Source organism: Acanthochromis polyacanthus, chromosome 17 (assembly GCF_021347895.1).
Source record: "Acanthochromis polyacanthus isolate Apoly-LR-REF ecotype Palm Island chromosome 17, KAUST_Apoly_ChrSc, whole genome shotgun sequence".
In the NCBI taxonomy this organism is placed as follows: Eukaryota; Metazoa; Chordata; class Actinopteri; family Pomacentridae; genus Acanthochromis; species Acanthochromis polyacanthus.
In genome coordinates, this window is record NC_067129.1 from 26,786,266 (window position 1) to 26,809,057 (window position 22,792).

Genomic DNA, 22,792 nt, shown 5'->3' on the forward strand with positions numbered 1-22,792 from the left:
TGAAGTGGGGGGTTTTGTCCAGGAACGGGGGGTCCAGGCAGAAGCAGAAAGGGTCCAGGCAGGAGCAGGGGTCTAGGCAGGAATGGGGGTCCAGGCAGGAACGGGGGGTCCAGGCAGGAGAAAAACCGGTGATGACTTGGGTTGGGGAGAGCCGGAGGGGAAGGAGGACAGCAGGGATTCCGGACAGCTGAATTGCATGGTTCTTGTTTAACAATCTGGCAGGGAGTGGAAGGATGAACTGGTACTTATTGCAGATGTGTGTAATCAGGTAGATGATTGTCAGCTGTCCGGGAGCCGTGGAGGTGGTTGATTGCCTGAGTGGAGTCAGCTGAGAAGCTAGACTCCACTCAGGCACCGAGCTGTAGGGGGAGAGACAGGGCAGAGGAGCAGATGGGAGACAGCAAGACAGACAGGGCAGAGGAGAAGGGAGCTGTGACAATTTGTCATGTGTTTGCCAGATATTTGTCATGTGTTTGCCAGATGTTTGTCATGTGTTTGCCAGATGTTTGTCATGTGTTTGCCAGATGTTTGTCATGTGTTTGCCAGATGTTTGTCATGTGTTTGCCAGATATTCCTCATGTGTTTGCCAGATGTTTGTCATGTGTTTGACAGATATTCCTCATGTGTTTGCCAGATATTCCTCATGTGTTTGCCAGATGTTTGTCGTGTGTTTGCCAGATGTTTGTCATGTGTTTGCCAGATGTTTGTCATGTGTTTGCCAGATATTCCTCATGTGTTTGCCAGATGTTTGTCATGTGTTTGACAGATATTCCTCATGTGTTTGACAGATATTCCTCATGTGTTTGACAGATATTCGTCATGTGTTTGCCAGATGTTTGTCATGTGTTTGCCAGATGTTTGTCATGTGTTTGCCAGATGTTTGTCATGTGTTTGCCAGATATTCCTCATGTGTTTGCCAGATATTCCTCATGTGTTTGCCAGATATTTGTCATGTGTTTGCCAGATGTTTGTCATGTGTTTGCCAGATGTTTGTCATGTGTTTGCCAGATGTTTGTCATGTGTTTGCCAGATATTCCTCATGTGTTTGCCAGATGTTTGTCATGTGTTTGCCAGATGTTCCTCATGTGTTTGCCAGATATTCCTCATGTGTTTGCCAGATGTTTGTCATGTGTTTGCCAGATGCTTGTCATGTGTTTGCCAGATGTTTGTCATGTGTTTGCCAGATGTTTGTCATGTGTTTGCCAGATGTTTGTCATGTGTTTGCCAGATGTTTGTCATGTGTTTGCCAGATGTTTGTCATGTGTTTGCCAGATATTCCTCATGTGTTTGCCAGATGTTTGTCAGATGTTTGCCACACCTGGACATATGGCCTCTTTAACTGAACACTAGCTCCTTCAGAAACTGAACTCAGCTGGACTTGTTTCACTTGTTGAACATGTCAGATGTCTTCAGAAGTCCTGCTGCTTCTGCTGAAGCTCTGAGGACCAAACTTCTGGTTGTCAGTAGGGTTCAGGTCAGTAGCTGCATATCAGCCTCAAATATTTCTTTTGAAGAATCATCAAACCTTTAGTTCACTGACTGAGGAACCAAACTAGGTCCGGTCTGGATCACAGAGGTCTCCTAGAAGAAGATGTTCTTCAGCTTTATCTCCTCTAACTGCACACATCTGGATCTACAACCTGAGGAGGCAGAAGGTCACCTGTGATCACCTGTACTGATGTCAGGAAGATGACCAGTCGACTGTTGGTCAGAATTTATTTCCAGAGTAAACCCAGAAGCTGGATGAGTTCCTAACATCAGAGGATCCTGGTTCACAGAAGAACGACAACTAATAAAAAACATCCGTTCATGAAGTTTAAACGATTTAAAGATTCTACAGAGTTTGATTAAACAATCACTGGTTCATGGTCACAGAGGTTCTATTAGAGGTTCCTGTAATGTTTTTAAACAGAATGATTCTTTCATTTTGGTTGAAAAGCTCAGAACCTGACAGAGTTCAGGAGATTAAGATGCTGATTAATGATCACATTCATGACTGATTTCAAAGATTAAACAATAAACAGTTTAGTTGGTCGATATCTTTAAATCATTTACAGAATTAGTTATTCAACTTATCAGAAATTATACTTTTAATTTTTTTCTGGTAAACTCTCAGTAAATCAGCTGTTTGTTGGCGTTTATAAGCTTCATTTTGAATGTTCGTTATTCGTTGGTCACATGATGCCATCTTGATCTCAGAGAGCTCTGATTGAACGAGTGGATCATGACAGCTGGTAGATGTTCTTTGGCTCCGCCTCTTTGTCCTCGTGGCGCTCTGAGGAGCAGGACAGGAAGTGAGGTCACTCCAGATGTGTTCATGTTTCTTGGAACAGTTTCTGAAGTACTCACCTTCTTCTCCTTCTCTTCTCTTCAGCGTTTCTCCTCTGACCTCCTCCTCCTCTTCTTCTGAGCACTCGCTGATGTTCCGGTATGCCACCTGACCATAAAAGAAGAAGTTAATGCCTGTCAGACACTACTCAGGGCTCAGGAACGTTTCAACACCTTTAAGACACCGTTTAGGGCTCTGGAACATTTTAAAGCCTGTCAGATACTACTCAGGGCTCAGGAACATTTAGCACCTGTCAGACACTACTCAGGACCTCACCTGCTTGCTGTGATGTGATGACGCCTCTTTGTTGGAGGGGAGGAGTCTGCTGATGAGCTGGCCAATCGTCTTGAAGGTGGGTCTGTCGCTGGGCTCCAGGCTCCAGCAGAGCATCATCAGGTGATACCTGCAGCACAAGTGAGCTGTGTCACACTCAGTCATTTGACTCCGCCCACCTAGATCAGCTGATCACCTGCTCACATCTCAGCAGGGGCGAAGTCTGGACGCCGCATGTGGCCGCCATCTTTGATCATCTTGTAGAAGTTGGTATCCACGGAGACGTTGGGGTATGGGCTCTTACCTAGGCAGATGAACACAGAGAGGAGGGGGAGGAGTCAGAAAGCTCCTCCAATGAGACCAGAGCAAAGTCACGTGACCGAATGCAGACGTGTGACATCACTATGATGTCACATCAGAGTACCCATAGGACCCAGCTCCCAGTTTGGGTTCTGGAGGCAGACACTCTCTCTGTTTTTAAGACCAGGCTTAAAACGTTCCTTTTTGACAGATCTTCTAGTTAGGGCTGACTGGGTGATCCTGAGGGGGTCAGCTGGAGTCTTCCTCTTGGACGTCCCTTCGTTCTGCCCCTAGTCATGCTGCTATAGGCCTATAGGCTGCTGGGGGACTTCTCTTGACGCACTGAGTCCTTCTCTATCTACGTTTACATTTAATATGTATACCGTTATTGCAGTACATTCACTCTGTTTCCCCCTGTGCTATTTCTCCGAGTGTCCCTGGTCCCAGAGCTGGATGCTTCAGATCTGTGGTTGATGTTCCACCAGCTGGTCCAGTCTCCATCATGTCCACTGTGGGATGCTGCTGCTGACCTTCCTCCAGTCCTCTGCTTCCAGCTGCTCATTTCCACCAGTCTGCTCTGCATCATCCTCACTTTACTTGATCTGTTCTTCTACACACTGTTTGAATTTTACTACCAGCTATATATGTATTAGATTTAATGCCAGAGCTGTACACCAGAACAGGAAACTATGGATCAGTTTACATGTTAGCTTCTACTTTGTATGAATCATCTATTAGACCCACCAGGAATCTGCAGAGAAAAAGTGTTGATTCCACAGCTTGAAAGTTGATTTTCCATGGGCATTAAAAAAATGTAAAATAAAGCAATAATGAAGGCATTGGCGGTTCTGAGGAGGGGCCAACAGGGGCCAGTGCCACTGCAGCAGTGAGTCTGGACCCCCCTGTGGCCCCCCTTCCCCACACCGACGCAGAAGGTGGAACCATTGCGTGCGGCTTAACATTCTCGTCGGATACTTTAGTGCGTTGCACCACTGACCAAAGACGAGCGCGAAGCAACCTTTATGAAAGCAACCCGGCGAGAGGCAGCCAGAACCACGACGAACAGTATTGTATTGTTCCAAGGTTAGACTTCAGGTAAAGAAATGTTGTTGACTAACTATAAATTATAATAGCAGCCCGCCATACCAGGCGTTAATGTCAGCTTGAGTTGATTGCATGGTTCTAGCTCACGTCAGTTAAACATAACACAACACAAAGCCAAGCAAGCCCACAACAGCAGCCTATTATAATGTCATTTATACACTGGGTTGCTTAAGTGTTGTGTATTCCTCTCCATTGCTTTGTGTCTATAGTTCAAAATGAAGAGAAAAAAGGACATTTCGTCCTATTTCTGCACCAAAAAGACAAGGGCATCAGCAGACACTGAGAGAGAGCCAAATGATGGTGTTGAGAGCGCCACAGGGACAGAGCCAGAGGACTTGAGAGACAGTGATTTTCAGAGAGAGGACACAGAGCAGGAAAGAGAGGCAGATGAAGATCTGAGAGGGAAGAAGCTGAGAGTGAGACACAAGCAGAGTGTGAGACAGACAGAGAATATATGTGCATCTACAGCTCTGGACCATCAGGTTTGATGTGAAAAGAACATTTGCCTGCTTAATGTGTGTGTTACTTTTTATTTTAATGTTTAACAGGTACGATACATACAACGTTACCTTTAAAAATGGGAAAATGTGATGCATCTAGCTTCACCGTATTTGCAATCTTAGTCCCTGGTCAGGCCTTAGAATACAAGAAAGAACGTACTGAATACAATAAAAATAGAATTAATAAATAGCATTAATAAATATACGCAGTGAAGCGGTGTGTGAGTGCTATATGCTGTGTCCATGCAGAAGTTATGTTTACATGTATTCGGTTTGTCTTTCTCCACAGACATCAGCAAATGTAAAGACCCACCGATGCAGCCGGACCTAAAGTCATTTCCCAGGACCCTGATGGGGGACAGGAGGAGGAGCTTCAAAGCAGCCTGGTACCACATCCACCCCTGGCTTGAATATTCCAAACAGCTGGACTCTGCATATTGCTACGCTTGCAGACACTTTAGTCCTCCCAACAGCCCAGACACAGTCTTTGACTCACCAGTTGGTTTCAAAAACTGGAAGAAAGCATCTTACAAAGCGGGGGGGTTTGCACTGCATGCAAGGTCTGAGCGACACAAACAAGCCATGGTTACATGGCGGGACTATCAGAGAGCTGCAGCAGCTAATGCAACACTGGTCAATGCCTTAAACAAGGAGCACAACAGACAGATCAAAGAAAATCAGGAATACATAAAAACAACACTCAAAACATGGCCCAAAGAGGTCACCATGAGTCTGCAGACTCAGATAATAAAGGGCACTTCAAGGCAATTCTCGACACAATTGCTAACCATGACAAAGCTGTTAAAAAAAGGTTGACTTCCATTCATAATGCAAAGTACACAAGCAAAATCATTCAGAATGAGGTTCTGGATTGTTTAGCAGATATGGTTCGAACTGAAATTACAGAAGAAGTGAAAAACAGTGAAGTCTTCAGCATCATAGCAGACGAAACAAAAGATGTAAAGAAAAAGGAACAGATCTCTCTCGTACTGAGGTACTATTACAATGGAGCTATCCAGGAAAGTTTTCTCCATTTTGAATCCACAGAGAAGCTCGATGCAGCAGGGCTTAGTGAGAAAATAATCCACAAACTGGAAAATCATGGCCTAGAGTACAAAAAGAACCTGGTAGGCCAAGCTTATGATGGGGCTTCTGTCATGAGTGGTAAGCATTCCGGGGAACAGGCGAGAATCAAAGAGGAAGCAAAATATGCCTTTTACATCCACTGCACCGCCCATTGTCTAAATCTAGTTTTAGTAGATACAGTCAAAGCTGTCCTGGAGGTACAGGAGTTCTTCTACTTACTAGAAAAACTATATGTGTTCACATCTGGATCTGCTGTCCATCCTAAATGGCTGGCTATACAAAGAGAGATGTACAAAGGTGCACCAAGAGAGCTCCAGCGTTTAAGCGACACTCGTTGGGCATGTCGATTTATAGCTCTACGTAACATCATGGATAGACTGCCTGCCCTAAAGCGACTGCTGCAAGAGGTAGCCCAAGAATGTGGTGAAAGATCTGTTGAGGCTCGAGGTCTGCTGGCACTGATCGATTTTGAATTCACAGTGCATCTTGTTTCACTCCGTAAAGTGTTTGGAGAAACAAAACCTCTGTCTGATATGCTACAGTCTCCAACACTTGACATTTCAAAGGCTGTAGATCGAGTTGAAGCTTTAGTTCAGACATTGAATGATTTCAGGCAGGAGTCTTTTTTGATGATGTGTGGGATGAAGTGTTGAATGTTTTTGGGCAGTGTGATCTAACACCACCAGCTGCAAAACGACAAAAAACTGTCAGCTCTAAACTCAGGGAGCACTGTGTACTGACCACAGAGAGAGTTAGAAAGAGATAAAGACGGGTTTCGTACAAACTTTTTCTACCCTGTCATTGATCTAATGCTCAGTGAGCTTGAAAGATGATTTTCTCGGAGAAACTGTGGCATAATGAATAGCATCCAGGCTCTAAATCCCCAAAAAGATGCATTCCTGAAAGAGACAGCTCTGTTCTCATTTGCTCAAATGTATGATTCAAATATTGATGACCTGGGGCATGAACTACATCAGTTTAAAAGGATCTTAGAAAGGAAAATACGGACTGGGATGCAGAGACCCTCCAGTACAGTAGAGCTCGTACAGTTCATTAAGCCGTACAGAGAAGTGTTTTTTGAGCTCTACAGACTGTGTAAAATAGCAGTTGCGATCCCAGTGAGTACTGCTTCTTGTAAGCGGAGTTTTTCTACATTAAAGCTTGTGAAAACATACCTCAGATCCACCATGAATGATGAGAGATTAAGCAATCTGGGTGTACTGAGCATCGAGTCCAGGAGGGCAAAGGCATTGAATCTTGACTCATTTGTTATTCGGTTTGCCAGAAATCATCAAAACCGCAGAATACAGTTGCTGTAATAGGGCAACCGATATTTGTATATAGTGTTGTTATATTTCTGTCAAATGTTATCTTTTTATATTCCTCTGAAATGTGATATTTTGAACCATTCACTGTGGTTACAATGGTTATACACTATTTTTATGAAATGAAAATACATCAAATAAGATTTTGAATCTTTGGCTGTGTCCGAAATCGCATACTAACGTACTCCATACTCAATGAGTATATACTGTATACTACATACTATAAGTATGATTAGAATGCCGACCGTTCACACTGTAGTATACTGCTCCGTTTCCCATAATGCATTTCAAACCTCCGACGACAAAAACCGGAAGTACGGCTATCAAATATCTCGGCTGAATGCCGGCTTCAGGTCGATTTTACGCTAACAAACAGTCGCATAATTAATGTGGTAATTTCAAGCCGGCACTCCTCATGCAGTTATTAGCCAGATTATGCGAATCGTTTCAGTTGTAGCTGCAGGCTACTGGAGGTAGCTGCTACTTGTTCTGTATGCAAAGCGAGCTGCTGCAACTAGCTGCTAGCATTCAGTAGCACGTTGTGAGGCGTCTGACAAATTTAAAACGTTGGTCAGAAAACGCCTATTTCTCAAATCTGTGGGGTGATTAGGATGACTACTTAACCACATAAAATACAATAAAAATCGCCCCGGTCCGGCCACAGATCCCACGGAGGCTTCCATTTCGGTGGATAGCTCGCAAAGCATTATGGGGCGGTTGAGTGTGACTAGTGTGGTCACCGCGTGTACTTAAAATGTTCCGGATATAGTATACATCCGGGTATTTGTCGTGTACTCAGTCTTTTCATACTATCTAATGTGAACGCACTACATACTTATTTTGACGTCACACTTAGTATGAGTAGTACGTTAGTATGCCATTTCGGACACAGCCATTGTCTTTTTTGGCCCGGGTTGAATGCGCCCCTTTGACAAAAACCCCGGCCCCAGCCAGGCCCCCTCAGTAAAATTGGTCGAGAACCGCCACTGAATGAAGGAAGAATTCTCTTAAGAAAATTATTTGCAATACCTGTTAAGAAAACTGGGGGAACCTTTGATTTGTTCTGTGTTTCTTGTCCCAATTGAGCGCTGCACATTGTGTTCGTTCTTTTCTATCCGTGTCTGAGTGTGTGCGCGTCTATCCAGGACTGACCCAGCCACTTATATCCCTGTGTTTTCTGGCTTTATAAGTAAGTCACTTCACTTAAATGTTCTACAATCATTATATTTAAAAATATGACAGATCCAACTTCTGCCTCATACAGCTGACATGCTAGTCAACGGTAGAGAGACGGGATCGCTGGCACACGTTTGCCATATGTTCTGCTCAGCTCTGCGTGGGTGCGTGTGCGTGTGCGTGTGCGTGTGCTGGTGATCCCGTCTCTCTCCGTGTGTCTTTGTTATCGAGCTGTCCCATCCTGCAACGACGTCCATTATGTTTGTGCACAGACAGCAGTCATTAACGCTGTGGAGAAAAACGCTCCACTTCTTTACATTTATTTAACTTGCTGATGTAGTTCACTTTTCAGACTGGCCCACTACACTCACGTAGTTTATTTTTCTTCATTTCTTGTTTAATACCGTCAACATTTTACGGTTTCAACAATTCTAATATGACAGCAAACCTTTTCTCTCTCCTCAGCAGCCACAGTTTTGCTGGTGATTGTGGTGGTAACAGTTTTCTGACCTTTTAAAACGTCTATTGGTGTTGACGAGGTGAAAACTACATGTAAAATGTAATGTTCTGCATCTCGCCCTATATTCTGCAGACAGCTTTGATTTCTGCAGAGAGCTTTGAAGTCTGCGGAAAATTCCACGATCACGGATTCCTGGAGGGAGTAATCTATCTGATCATACATGGATCCACCTGTGTGTTCTATGTTCCTTGTTCCTCTCCTCTACATCTTCTGTTCCTCTCTACCTCTTCTGTTTCTCTCTACCTCTTCTGTTTCTCTCTACCTCTTCTGTTCCTCTCTACCTCTTCTGTTTCTCTCTACCTCTTCTGTTCCTCTCTACCTCTTCTGTTCCTCTCTACCTCTTCTGTTTCTCTCTACCTCTTCTGTTCTCTCTACCTCTTCTGTTCCTCTCTACCTCTTCTGTTCCTCTCTACCTCTTCTGTTCCTCTCTACCTCTTCTGTTCCTCTCTACCTCTTCTGTTCCTCTCTACCTCTTCTGTTTCTCTCTACCTCTTCTGTTTCTCTCTACCTCTTCTGTTCCTCTCTACCTCCTTCCAGCAGCAGATGTTCCCTCACATAACGATCCAGGTTCTGTTCCAGGTGTCTTCCTGTTAAAGGGTGTTTTTCTGCCACTGTCTCCTTATTTCTGCTCTGGGGGTTCATCTGGGTTCTGTAAAGCATCTTGATACAATTTGACTTGTAGATGGCGCTATAGAAATATATTTGAATTGAATTGAATGGGTTGTGCAGCGCCCAGAACAGTGTCACTATGGTAACCCAGAGAGGAGAACTGTTGCCATGGTTACCCAGAGAGAAGATGTGTTGCCATGGTTACCCTGAGAGAAGATGTGTTGCCATGGTTACCCTGAGAGAAGATGTGTTGCCATGGTAACCCAGAGAGGATGTGTTGTCATGGTTACCCTGAGAGAAGATGTGTTGCCATGGTTACCCTGAGAGAAGATGTGTTGCCATGGTAACCCAGAGAGGATGTGTTGTCATGGTAACCCAGAGAGAAGATGTGTTGCCATGGTTACCTAGGGAGAAGATCTCCCACAATAAGACTCCGTAGGACCAGACGTCGCTCTGCAGCGTGTAGACGCACTGAAAGATGCTCTCTGGGGCCATCCACTTCACCGGCAGCCGGGCCTGTCAAAATAAGAGCCAGGACTGTCAAAATAAGAGTCAGAACTGTCAAAATAAGAGTCTGGACTTTCAAAATAAGAGCCAAGACTGTCGAAATAAGAGTCAGAACTGTCAGATTAAGTGCTAAATCTGTCTCAATAAGAGCCAGGACTGTCAGAATAAGAGCTAAAACTGTCAAAATAAGAGCCAGGACTGTCAGAATAAGAGTCACAACTGTCAAAATACGAGCCAGGACTGTAAGAATAAGAGTCAGGACTCTCAAAATAAGAGATGTGCCTTCGTAAAAAATAACTTGTACAACAATAATACTGCACAGACTCATCAGAAGATACTCTTTATTATAAGAGATTTATTTCATGCTGAATTCAGCGCTGATGTGGTGCACTGTTATTGGCTCCTGGTTGCTATGGCAGCAACAGCAAAGAATTCATTTATTGAGTGTGAGGTACTGTGGCTGTTCAGTTGTTGTTGTGTACAAGCTACAGTGCGTCTGAACTGAACACTGACGTTTCCTTGGACGATGTAGCTGTCGTCGTTACAGATGTCTCGGGCCAATCCGAAGTCACAGATCTTTGCAACGTGACGGTCCGTCAGAAGGACGTTCCTCGCTGCCACGTCTCTGTGGATACACTGAGAGACAGACAGGTGAGTGATAGACAGGTGGGGCAGACAGGTGAGACAGACAGGTGATGTGTTTTCTTACATTCCTGGTCGACAGGAAGTCGAGACCCTGAGCCACCTGGTGAGAAAACCTCATGAGGTCACTGAGAGAGAGGCTGTCTGTGTGTCCACCTGTGAGACAGACAGGTGGAGGGTTAGACAGACAGGTGGAGGGTTAGACAGACAGGTGGAGGGTTAGACAGACAGGTGGAGGGTTAGACAGACAGGTGGAGGGTTAGACAGGCGTGTCTTTCTACAGACAGACAGGTGAGTTGAGGTCAGGTCTTACCCAGGTATGATCGTCCTGGACTGAGAACCGGCTGCATCTCCTGATACTCAGAACAGCACGAGATCCCACTGTCACTGCAGCACAGATACACGGACATGAAGTACAAGTACTGCAGCACAGATACACGGACATGAAGTACAAGTACTGCAACACAGATACACGGACATGAAGTACAAGTACTGCAACACAGATACACGGACATGAAGTACAAGTACTGCAGCACAGATACACGGACATGAAGTACAAGTACTGCAGCACAGATACACGGACATGAAGTACAAGTACTGCAGCACAGATACACGGACATGAAGTACAAGTACTGCAGCACAGATACACGGACATGAAGTACAAGTACTGCAGCACAGACACACGGACATGAAGTACAAGTACTGCAGCACAGACACACGGACATGAAGTACAAGTACTGCAGCACAGATACACGGACATGAAGTACAAGTACTGCAGCACAGACACACGGACATGAAGTACAAGTACTGCAGCACAGACACACGGACATGAAGTACAAGTACTGCAGCACAGATACACGGACATGAAGTACAAGTACTGCAGCACAGACACACGGACATGAAGTACAAGTACTGCAGCACAGATACACGGACATGAAGTACAAGTACTGCAACACAGATACACGGACATGAAGTACAAGTACTGCAGCACAGATACACGGACATGAAGTACAAGTACTGCAGCACAGATACACGGACATGAAGTACAAGTACTGCAACACAGATACAACGACATGAAGTACAAGTACTGCAACACAGATACACGGACATGAAGTACAAGTACTGCAGCACAGATACACGGACATGAAGTACAAGTACTGCAGCACAGATACACGGACATGAAGTACAAGTACTGCAGCACAGACACACGGACATGAAGTACAAGTACTGCAGCACAGATACACGGACATGAAGTACAAGTACTGCAGCACAGACACACGGACATGAAGTACAAGTACTGCAGCACAGATACACGGACATGAAGTACAAGTACTGCAACACAGATACACGGACATGAAGTACAAGTACTGCAGCACAGATACACGGACATGAAGTACAAGTACTGCAGCACAGATACACGGACATGAAGTACAAGTACTGCAACACAGATACAACGACATGAAGTACAAGTACTGCAACACAGATACACGGACATGAAGTACAAGTACTGCAGCACAGATACACGGACATGAAGTACAAGTACTGCAGCACAGATACACGGACATGAAGTACAAGTACTGCAGCACAGACACACGGACATGAAGTACAAGTACTGCAGCACAGATACACGGACATGAAGTACAAGTACTGCAGCACAGACACACGGACATGAAGTACAAGTACTGCAGCACAGATACACGGACATGAAGTACAAGTACTGCAGCACAGACACACGGACATGAAGTACAAGTACTGCAACACAGATACACGGACATGAAGTACAAGTACTGCAGCACAGATACACGGACATGAAGTACAAGTACTGCAGCACAGACACACGGACATGAAGTACAAGTACTGCAGCACAGATACACGGACATGAAGTACAAGTACTGCAGCACAGATACACAGACATGAAGTACAAGTACTGCAGCACAGATACACAGACATGAAGTACAAGTACTGCAGCACAGATACACGGACATGAAGTACAAGTACTGCAAAACAGCTACACGGACATGAAGTACAAGTACTGCAGCACAGATACACGGACATGAAGTACAAGTACTGCAGCACAGATACACGGACATGAAGTACAAGTACTGCAGCACAGACACACGGACATGAAGTACAAGTACTGCAGCACAGATACACGGACATGAAGTACAAGTACTGCAGCACAGGTACACGAACATGAAGTACAAGTACTGCAGAACAGATACACAGACATGAAGTACAAGTACTGCAGCACAGGTACACGGACATGAAGTACAAGTACTGCAGAACAGATACACAGACATGAAGTACAAGTACTGCAGCACAGATACACGGACATGAAGTACTTGTACTGCAGCACAGATACACGGACATGAAGTACAAGTACTGCAGCACAGATACAACGACATGAAGTACAAGTACTGCAACACAGATACACGGACATGAAGTACAAGTACTGCAGCACAGACACACGGACATGAAGTACAAGTACTGCAACACAGATACACGGACATGAAGTACAAGTACTGCAGCACAGACACACGGACATGAAGTACAAGTACTGCAGCACAGACACACGGACATGAAGTACAAGTACTGCAGCACAGATACACGGACATGAAGTACAAGTACTGCAGAACAGATACACAGACATGAAGTACAAGTACTGCAGCACAGGTACACGGACATGAAGTACAAGTACTGCAAACATTGTTATGTCGTCTCAGATAAACAGATATAAAGTATTAGTATGACTTATACGTACAAGTATGCAGTAATAATACTCTATCAGTTTCGTATTCTGTGCAATAATATTGTTTTAATGTGTAGTACTTCTGTTTGTTTTGGTTTGTTTTTAGTTCTATACTACATTTCTTAAATCTCATGGAAGTTTACCTGCTGTGGGATTAACAAAGGGTTATCTCACCTCACCTCATTTAATCTCATCTCACCTCATCTCATTTAATCTCAAATCATTTCATCTCATTTCTTCTCATCTCACTTCTTCTCATCTCATCTCATTTCTTCTCATCTCATTTCATCTCATCTCACTTCTTCTCCTCACTTCTTCTCATCTCATCTCATTTCTTCTCATCTCATTTCATCTCATCTCACTTCTTCTCATCTCATCTCATTTCTTCTCATCTCATTTCATCTCATCTCATTTCTTCTCATCTCATCTCATTTCTTCTCATCTCACCTCACCTCACCTCATCTCACCTCACCTCATCTCATCTCATCTCATCTCAGGAGTTCTCTGTCGGTGTTGCAGGACTTCAGATTGAAAAATGAGCCACAGTGAGTTAAAATGAGACCGCTGGAGTGTACAGGGTTACACTAAGCTGTTAAAACTTATGTCTTCAATTTCATTCAACTAAATCTTCTAAATGTTTTAAAGTTCAGTCAAATTTCTTTAAACTTTTAACTTTTAAATTATTGTAACAGCATAATTTTCTTTGTTCTTTATTTTAAATAGCTGTAGTAATGGTGGATATCCGGACTGTAATGTTGTGTTTCAGGAACTATCAGACCTCCGCAATCGGCCGTTCTGGGCAGCCATGTTCTTGTAGAACGCCTCGTCTTCCACATCGTCCACACTCAACATGGACGCCATGATGTCATCAGCGTGAGCCCGCAGGAAGTTGAGCAGGTCGCCATGGCTACAGTACTCTGTGATCATCAGCATGGGACCTGAAGGAACGGAGTTAGAGGAGAGGGATGGGGTTAGAGTGAGGGGTGGGGTTAGAGGTGAGGGGGCGGGGTTAGAGTGAGGGGTGGGGTTAGATATGAGGGGGCGTGGTTAGAGGTCTGCATGGTTCGTTAAAGAATGAAATCCTCTGAAGCACGTTTTCTGAGTGAAATGATGTGTTTGAGGTCAGATCATCAACAATTAATTCATCATCACCTCCCTGAGTGCACGCCCCCAGCAGGTTTACAATGTTGTCATGGTAACCAAGATGGCTGAGGATCTTCAGCTCCGACATCAGAGCTTCCCGTTCCTCTGAGTGAGCGCTCGCTGTGGACGAACAAACGATAGATCATTAGAGGATGAGGAAGATAACCACCAGATCATGAGAGGATGATGAAGATAACCACCAGATCATTAGAGGATGAGGAAGATAACCACCAGATCATTAGAGGATGATGAAGATAACTACCAGGGGCCTCATTTATAAAGCTTGCTTACGCACAAAACAGGGAAAAGGTTGTGATTTATAAAAACAAACTTGGCATGAGAATATGCGCACCGGTGCACCAACCTTGATTCTTGATGCTTCTTTACGCACAAAACAGGGCGTAAATCACAAACTTTGCGTAGAAAGTGGCGTACGCTGTGTTCGTTGTGATTTCTAAAACAAACTTGGCGTGACAATGTGCGCACCGGTGCACCAACTTTGATCCTTGCTTAAGCACATTTTGGAGACAGAGGGAACGGCAGTGCCGGAGGATGAAGTGGTGAATTGAAACCAGATTGATCTCAAACCTTTATTGTTATCACATATTAGACTTGTAGAGCCGGATAATCATAAACCCTCATTGTTGTAGATGTTCATATAGTGCACCATTCGGCCGACGACTGTATTTGCAGAACTATGTTCATATATTAACAGGAGCGGATTGAACGTTATTTCATTCGGTCGTTTGACCGAAGGGCCGGTATCTGGGGCCGGTGCGGTGATCTTTATTAAATAATTTTGTTTACTGATCACCCGGTGCCTGTACGACTCATCGGGGAAAACAGAAGACCCATTTGTAGGGGTGGTCTCTGACGCAGTGGCCCAGGTTCGGTTCCTGCCCGCGGCACTTTTATGCATGTCTTCCCCCTACTCTTCTCCCCATTTCCTGTCACTCTTCACTGCAACTATCACAGTAAAAAGGCAAAAAAAGTAAAGAATTTTGTTTATTTATCCATATGTGGCCGAATGGGATGAGCGTCCAACCATTAATCAGCCCTGTACAGGCACACATGCTTCACACCACAACCCCCGAGTGAAAATAAATTTCTCTATGTGAACCGAAAAAATGTACATTCAATCAGTTTACAAATTATTTGTACGTCGGACATGATCATAACAAATTTAGTGGCAGGGTGGCCTGGGTCAACACATGATTCATTCATCCTGATGCACAGCAGAGAAAAGACTGCAGGGGGCGCTGTGTAAAATGCCGTGGATCAGCAGCTTATTTCTATACAGATACATTCATGAGTTACTTTGCATTGACCATTCATGGTAAAATGTGGGTGTGTTGTGGGCGGAATGTGAGGTGGATCCACCTGTGCAATCTTCCAGCTGGTGTGTGATTTATCAAGAAATTGCATGCAGCTGTGCTTAAGCACAGTTTTATAAATCAGGGGTGAAGGGCATACGCCCTTTCGTATTTTCAGCGTACGCAAACTTTAGTATGGATCCTACGCAATGTTTTATAAATGAGGCCCCTGATCATTAGAGGATGATGAAGATAACTACCAGATCATTAGAGGATAATGATGTAGGGAATGATGAAGATCAGACTTGGTATACTTTGCTGCTTGGTAAAACCCGTGTTGTTATTTTGGTGTCTGATTAAACTCTGAGTCTGGGACTCCAGGAGTCACTGAGCTGTTTTCCTTCTTCATCTGTTAGATGTCAGAGCTGCAGCTTTTCCTGACGTCCTTCAACCCTAATTGAGGATAAAGATGAAGATGAAGATGAAGGGTCCAGGACTCACGTTTGAGCATCTTCACAGCGACTCTGGTGACCTTGTTGTCAGTTTCCAGCCCGTAAGCCGTGGCCTCTACCACCTTCCCAAATGCCCCCGAGCCCAAAACGGCACCTGAAAGACCAGGAACCTGAGTTCAGCTGGAGGGACGAGAACGTTGAGGTGTTTGGAACAGTCGTACTGAGGAGGAGTTAAAGAAGCGTTGTTATGTTAGGAACCATTGTACCGAGGCGGAACTAAAGAAACGTTGGTGTTATGTTAGGAACCATTGTACCGAGGCGGGACTAAAGAAACGTTGGTGTTATGTTAGCAACAGTCGTACTGAGGAGGAGCTAAGCAAACGTTGATGTTATCTTAGCAACAGTCGTACTGAGGAGGAGCTAAGCAAACGTTGATGTTATCTTAGCAACAGTCGTACTGAGGAGGAGCTAAGCAAACGTTGATGTTATCTTAGCAACAGTCGTACTGAGGAGGAGCTAAGCAAACGTTGATGTTATCTTAGCAACAGTCGTACTGAAGAGGAGCTAAGCAAACGTTGATGTTATCTTAGCAACAGTCGTACTGAGGAGGAGCTAAGCAAACGTTGATGTTATCTTAGCAACAGCCGTACTGAGGAGGAGCTAAGCAAACGATGTTATCTTAGCAACAGCCGTACTGAAGAGGAGCTAAGCAAACGTTGATGTTATCTTAGCAACAGTCGTACTGAGGAGGAGCTAAGCAAACGTTGATGTTATCTTAGCAACAGCCGTACTGAGGAGGAGCTAAGCAAACGTTGATGTTATCTTAGCAACAGCCGTACTGAAGAGGAGCTAAGCAAACGTTGATGTTATCTTAGCAACAGTCGTACTGAGGAGGAGCTAAGCAAACGTTGATGTTATCTTAGCAACAGTCGTACTGAAGAGGAGCTAAGCAAACGTTGATGTTATCTTAGCAACAGTCGTACTGAGGAGGAGCTAAGCAAACGTTGATGTTATCTTAGCAACAGTCGTACTGAGGAGGAGCTAAGCAAACGTTGATGTTATCTTAGCAACAGTCGTACTGAAGAGGAGCTAAGCAAACGTTGATGTTATCTTAGCAACAGTCGTACTGAGGAGGAGCTAAGCAAACGTTGATGTTATCTTAGCAACAGTCGTACTGAGGAGGAGCTAAGCAAACGTTGATGTTATCTTAGCAACAGTCGTACTGAGGAGGAGCTAAGCAAACGTTGATGTTATCTTAGCAACAGTCGTACTGAGGAGGAGCTAAGCAAACGTTGATGTTATCTTAGCAACAGTCGTACTGAGGAGGAGCTAAGCAAACGTTGATGTTATCTTAGCAACAGTCGTACTGAGGAGGAGCTAAGCAAACGTTGATGTTATCTTAGCAACAGTCGTACTGAGGAGGAGCTAAGCAAACGTTGATGTTATCTTAGCAACAGCCGTACTGAGGAGGAGCTAAGCAAACGTTGATGTTATCTTAGCAACAGCCGTACTGAGGAGGAGCTAAGCAAACGTTGATGTTATCTTAGCAACAGCCGTACTGAGGAGGAGCTAAGCAAATGCTGATGTTATCTTAGCAACAGTCGTACCGAGGCGAAGCTTGTCTCGAGGAAACTCCCACTTGTGGTTGTACGGCAGCTGGGTGGGGTCAACGAAGGTGTAGTTGTTCCCATCGGTGCTCTCGATGATCTTCCAGCGGATCTCGTATTTGGGTTTCTGGTAGAAGAAGAAGCAGATTTTTTGACTTTAGTGTCAGTCTGCAGGTATTAATCACAGTAAGAACATTCTACAGAGAGCTGAACCCCTAAACATGAACCACACCAGGAAAAAATAAGAGGTTAACCCTAAACATGAACACCACAAAAACCACACCAGGAATAAAGAAAACAGCCACATATTTCTATACCTCAGTTTTTGTGTTTGTGTTGAAAAATAGACTCTCCAGCATTTTATTTTTCTGAAGAAGACGAACAGTTCAGGACCAGTGAATGCATTTAAAACTAGAGAACGCGTTGAAGAACTTCTCTGATTAAAATTCTTGGAGAAACAAAGGTTCTAACTGGAACCAGATGTTTCTGCAGTGATGCCAGAAAAGAACCATTTCAATCACACTAAGTTTTTTAAAAGGGTTCTTTAAAAATGCCCAGAGGTGTGACAGAACAACATGTTCTACGGTTCTCTGATGATTCATTCAGAGCAAAATAATGTTCAGACCAGCGAGCTCCAACAATGTGAAGAACCTCTGGAGAACCACAGAGAGGAACCAAACAGACATCCCATAATTAATGAGGCTCTTCAGCTGATCATGGTGTTTGAAGAACCAGAGAACCTTCTGAAGAACCATGTTCTTTAAATGGTAAATAATAAACATAAAATCAAATCATGTGACTCACACACCTGTCTGCACTTGTAAAAGACGACCAATAGGAGCAGGAGGAGGACAGCGATGACACTCAGAGCTCCAATCAGAGCCGGCGTGAAGACGACCAGATGTCCAGGGCCTGGAGAGAGATCAGGAAGCATTTACTGATTAATCAGTTTGATTATTGAGGATCCAGCTTCATGTCTTCAGGATTTCTGCCTAAAGTTAAACCGACTGGGACTGAAGACGACACGAGACTCTCCCACCAGGCTGGAAGCCACGCACTCGAAGGTGACATCATCGTCAGCTGACAGAGGGAGGTGTGTCCTCACCTCCTCATCTGCCTGTGAGGTCACACTGGCAGGAGGAACATGATTGGTGGAGACGTTGGCACACCTGCAGACACAGACATCACATGATTCTGAGTCCAGATACCCTCGGATGGTTTGTGGCCTGCAGGGGGCGCCATTCATACATACGTGGGCCGGATGCCAGGGCAGATGAGCCAGAGGATTTTGGGTAATGGATATCCAGAGCTGCTGCAGGTCAGAGTGGCGTTTTCCACAGAGATGGCGACAGTCGGTGAACCTGAAGAAAGAAAAGGTTTAAATGCTCCTTGACCTCAGAGAACCACCAGGCGATAAGGGTCATGGACCAGACGAGGCAAAACACGGTTTCTACGGTAGATTCAGACAGATAAGGGTCATGGACCAGACGAGGACAAAACACGGTTCCTACGGTAGATTCAGACAGATAAGGGTCATGGACCAGACGAGGACAAAACACGGTTCCTACGGTAGATTCGGAGATCGATGTTATGCGAGCCATTGAAGAACGAGTTTGAAAAATGAAAGGAGTATCGTCCTCGATCCTCCTGACGCACCCGGTGCAGCAGGAGGCTGGCCTTGGACCTGAAACAGGAAAAATACCACCTTAAAATGAACAATACCACCTTAAAAATGAAAAAATACCAACTTATAAATGAACAATAACACCTTAACAATGAAAAATGGTTCAAACCTCTCGTTTCAGTTGTTAGCATGCTAACCTGGGGATAGCCTGCTAGCCAGGGGTTAGCCTGCTAGCCTGGGGTCAGCCTGCTAGCCTGGGATTAGCCTACTAGCCTAGGATTAGCCTGCTAGCCTGGGATCAGGCTGCTAGCCTGGGATCAGCCTGCTCGCCTGGGGTCAGGCTGCTCGCCTGGGGTTAACATGCTAACCTGTAGCTGTTAGCAGCGTAGCTCTTCTGGTACACCGTGTTGTTGTCGTTGGTGATGTGTTCTGGCATGGTCCAGTGCTGGCTCCTGATTGGAGGATACGCCTCCACCACAAAGGTCAGCGCCACATCGTGGCCTTCGTACGCCTCAACCCTGCTAGCACTAGCATTGCAAGCTTCAGTGCTTGTGTTAGTTTCCAGAGAGCAGTTGGTGGTGTTGGTGTTAGCGTTAGCACGCTGCATCAGGTAGATCCTCAGGAACGGCTGATCTGAAGAGGAAGAAGAATCACCGTCACTCTGCCAGTCATCAGCAGCCCTGTGGTTTAGTCGTTTACCTACCCAGCACGGTGAGCTGTGTGGTTGCCGTGGCGACCCCGGCCTCATTGACGGCCGTGCAGGTGTATGGTCCGCTGTGCTGCAGGCGGACGGTGGAGACACTCAGCGTGCTGTTGATGTACACCTGGTTGTTGTTGTAGCCACGTGTGATGGTGGCATTCAGTTTCTGAAGTAAATCAAACATCCAGTCAGCATGCAGCTTGGAGCAGACACACAGGTGACCTCTAACATCTCACCTGTATCTGTGGGTGTGTCCAGGTGAGGTTGTACAAGTGGGAGGGGTTACTGCTCAGACAGGTGACCTCAAACAGCTCTCCTTCCAGACGGACAAGTTCAGCCTGACTGACGGACAGCAAAGGAGGATGACGCAGCCCTGCAGACAGACAAGTGGTAGACAGACAGGTAAGTAGACAGACAGGTGAGCAGACAGACAGGTGGTAGACAGACAGGTAAGCAGACAGACTTACTGGGGATCACCAGAAGGTCTACAAATGTGGATTGGAACAGTCTGCCATCCTTCCAACCTGAACAGGTGTACTGTCCATTAAAGGACCTCTGCAGCTGTTGGATCAGTGCTCCTTTCCGAGGGTCAAAGGTCACCTTCATGCCTGGGGGCAGGCCACGCCCCCTGTCCTTTGATTGGAGGGTGAGGTTTGTGAGAGAGGGGTCGGTCAGCAGACACTTGAACAGGTAGTCCTGGCCCTCCTTGAGAGTGGGGGAGCTGCTGTAAGGCGTGACGAAGACGCTGGAGGGGTCGGAGGGGTCTGCAGAGGGGATGATGGGAAACATTTAATAACCAGTACTTGCTGACTGACAGGGGGCGTGACCTAGGCTTGTCTCACCTGTGATGTACAGGTGGATCCAGGTGTGCATGTGTTCCAGGCTGTGGTTGGTGTATCTACAGCGGTACGTCCCGGTGTGTCGGGGGTCCGCCCTGCTCACCTGCACTGGATTCGGTAACCTGTCCTCGAACTTCAGCCGGAACGCAGAGCTGGACCAGTAGACTGACCCGTTACCATGGCAACTGAGGCTGAAGGCGGAGCCAGCTGTCAGGACTGCGTCTGATTGGTTTGGTCGGAAGTTAGAGTTCAGACAGATCATCGGCGGACCAGGAAGCTCTGAAGCAAATAAACATAAATGAAAGATCATAATTACCAATTACAAGAACACCTGGCCACGCCCCTAAATACAGGTGTGAAGACAGGTACAGTAAGCCACACCTGAGAACACTTGGAAGTAGGAGACCAGAACAGAGCTGACAAGACTCTCATCACTCCACCTGCTGGTTCACCTGTCTGACACTCACTCTGCTGCCCCCAGTGGCCAAAACACATGAAGGAACCCAAACCCAAACCCACCAACCTGCTCTACTGGTAAGTAACTGAATAAATGAAGGGAGCAAGCTGTGATCCACTGAACAACACACCACTGCAGGGAGGAACAACAACTTTATTAGAAATCTGAGGAGCAGAAGCTCCAATCAGTGGAATCACAGGTACAGATTTAATGGAATACATCGTTATGATTTAAAACTCATCAGCTTCTTGATTCTTTCATTAACTGACAGCAGGTTTGTTCCCAGTTAGGAACCGACACACTCTGTGATTGGCTGGTTAAAAACATATTACATATCATCATTGGAAGCTCTGTGATTGGCTGTCTGTAGAGGATTGGGGGATATGATTGGCTGTCTGTAGATGGTCCAGGATGTGATTGGCTGTCTGTAGAGGATCGGAGGATGTGATTAGCTGTCTGTAGAGGATCGGAGGATGTGATTGGCTGTCTGCAGAGGATTGGGGGATATGATTGGCTGTCTGTAGATGGTCCAGGATGTGATTGGCTGTCTGTAGATGGTCCAGGATGTGATTGGCTGTCTGTAGAGGATCGGAGGATGTGATTAGCTGTCTGTAGAGGATCGGAGGATGTGATTGGCTGTCTGTAGTTGGTCCAGGATGTGATTGGCTGTCTGTAGAGGATCGGAGGATGTGATTGGCTGTCTGTAGAGGGTCCAGGATGTGATTGGCTGTCTGCAGAGGATTGGAGTATGTGATTGGCTGTATGTAGATTGCCGGAGGTTGTGATTGGCTGGCTCACAGGCTGGTGGCAGCAGGTTTCTTGGTCATGTCCTGCAGCTGGGTGGCGATGCGAGACGTCTGCAGCAGTAACGCCTGGTGGTTTTCAACCAGCAGACTCTGGTGCCGAGCCAGGTTCTGGAGATCCTGGATCTGCTGGGACCCCTGAGGACAGAACACCAGAAGACCAGTTAGACAGGACTGAGTAAATTCATTTGCAGCCAATGAGATAATTAAGTTAGACCTTTAAAACATTCTCTGAGCTTAAACCAGACTGGTGTAGACCACATTAGAACAGGTTAGTCTGGGCTGGTTGACTCAAATATTTCTACCTGATCAGAGGTGGACTGCCCTGGATCAACTACACCGTTCAACATATCGAAGGTAAAGTTATCTAAACTTGAGATAAACCAAACTAAACCTGAGATAAACCAAACTAAACTAAACCTGAGATAAACTAAACTTAAGATAAACTAAACCTGAGATAAACCAAACTAAACCTGAGATAAACTAAACCTGAGATAAACTAAACCTGATATAAACTAAACTAAACCTGAGATAAATTTAACATGAGATAAACCAAACTAAACCTGAGATAAATTAAACCTGAGATAAACTAAACCTGAGATAAACCAAACTAAACCTGAGATAAACTAAACCTGATATAAACTAAACTAAACCTGAGATAAACTAAACCTGAGATAAACCAAACTAAACCTGAGATAAATTAAACCTGAGATGAATGAAACTAAACCTGATAT

At 45.2% G+C, this 22,792-nt stretch overlaps 1 protein-coding gene and 1 long non-coding RNA gene across 2 annotated transcripts in view; both read right to left on the reverse strand.

The window, feature by feature from the left end:
* Positions 1 to 1,699: 1,699 nt before the first annotated feature.
* The window catches only part of csf1rb (colony stimulating factor 1 receptor, b), a 30,336-nt gene continuing 9,243 nt past the window's right edge, over positions 1,700 to 22,792 (reverse strand). The window contains exons 2-22 of the mRNA XM_051937893.1: positions 20,802 to 21,077; positions 20,427 to 20,723; positions 20,196 to 20,332; positions 19,963 to 20,125; positions 19,628 to 19,892; positions 19,204 to 19,319; positions 18,888 to 18,996; positions 18,644 to 18,804; positions 18,444 to 18,547; positions 17,636 to 17,762; positions 16,078 to 16,182; positions 14,273 to 14,383; positions 13,899 to 14,058; positions 10,685 to 10,758; positions 10,439 to 10,527; positions 10,243 to 10,365; positions 9,627 to 9,738; positions 2,807 to 2,906; positions 2,606 to 2,732; positions 2,350 to 2,437; positions 1,700 to 2,275 (exon numbers count right to left, since the gene is read on the reverse strand). Coding sequence (XP_051793853.1) covers positions 2,223 to 2,275; positions 2,350 to 2,437; positions 2,606 to 2,732; positions 2,807 to 2,906; positions 9,627 to 9,738; positions 10,243 to 10,365; positions 10,439 to 10,527; positions 10,685 to 10,758; positions 13,899 to 14,058; positions 14,273 to 14,383; positions 16,078 to 16,182; positions 17,636 to 17,762; positions 18,444 to 18,547; positions 18,644 to 18,804; positions 18,888 to 18,996; positions 19,204 to 19,319; positions 19,628 to 19,892; positions 19,963 to 20,125; positions 20,196 to 20,332; positions 20,427 to 20,723; positions 20,802 to 21,077 — 2,897 coding nt within the window. The 3' untranslated portion in view covers positions 1,700 to 2,222. The remainder of the gene's footprint in view (positions 2,276 to 2,349; positions 2,438 to 2,605; positions 2,733 to 2,806; positions 2,907 to 9,626; positions 9,739 to 10,242; positions 10,366 to 10,438; positions 10,528 to 10,684; positions 10,759 to 13,898; positions 14,059 to 14,272; positions 14,384 to 16,077; positions 16,183 to 17,635; positions 17,763 to 18,443; positions 18,548 to 18,643; positions 18,805 to 18,887; positions 18,997 to 19,203; positions 19,320 to 19,627; positions 19,893 to 19,962; positions 20,126 to 20,195; positions 20,333 to 20,426; positions 20,724 to 20,801; positions 21,078 to 22,792) is intronic.
* Positions 7,119 to 9,582, reverse strand: LOC127530638 (uncharacterized). Its single transcript, XR_007937285.1, has 3 exons — positions 9,122 to 9,582; positions 8,989 to 9,083; positions 7,119 to 8,951 (listed from the first exon to the last, which is right to left on the reverse strand). It is a non-coding gene; the product is annotated as an uncharacterized LOC127530638 (long non-coding RNA).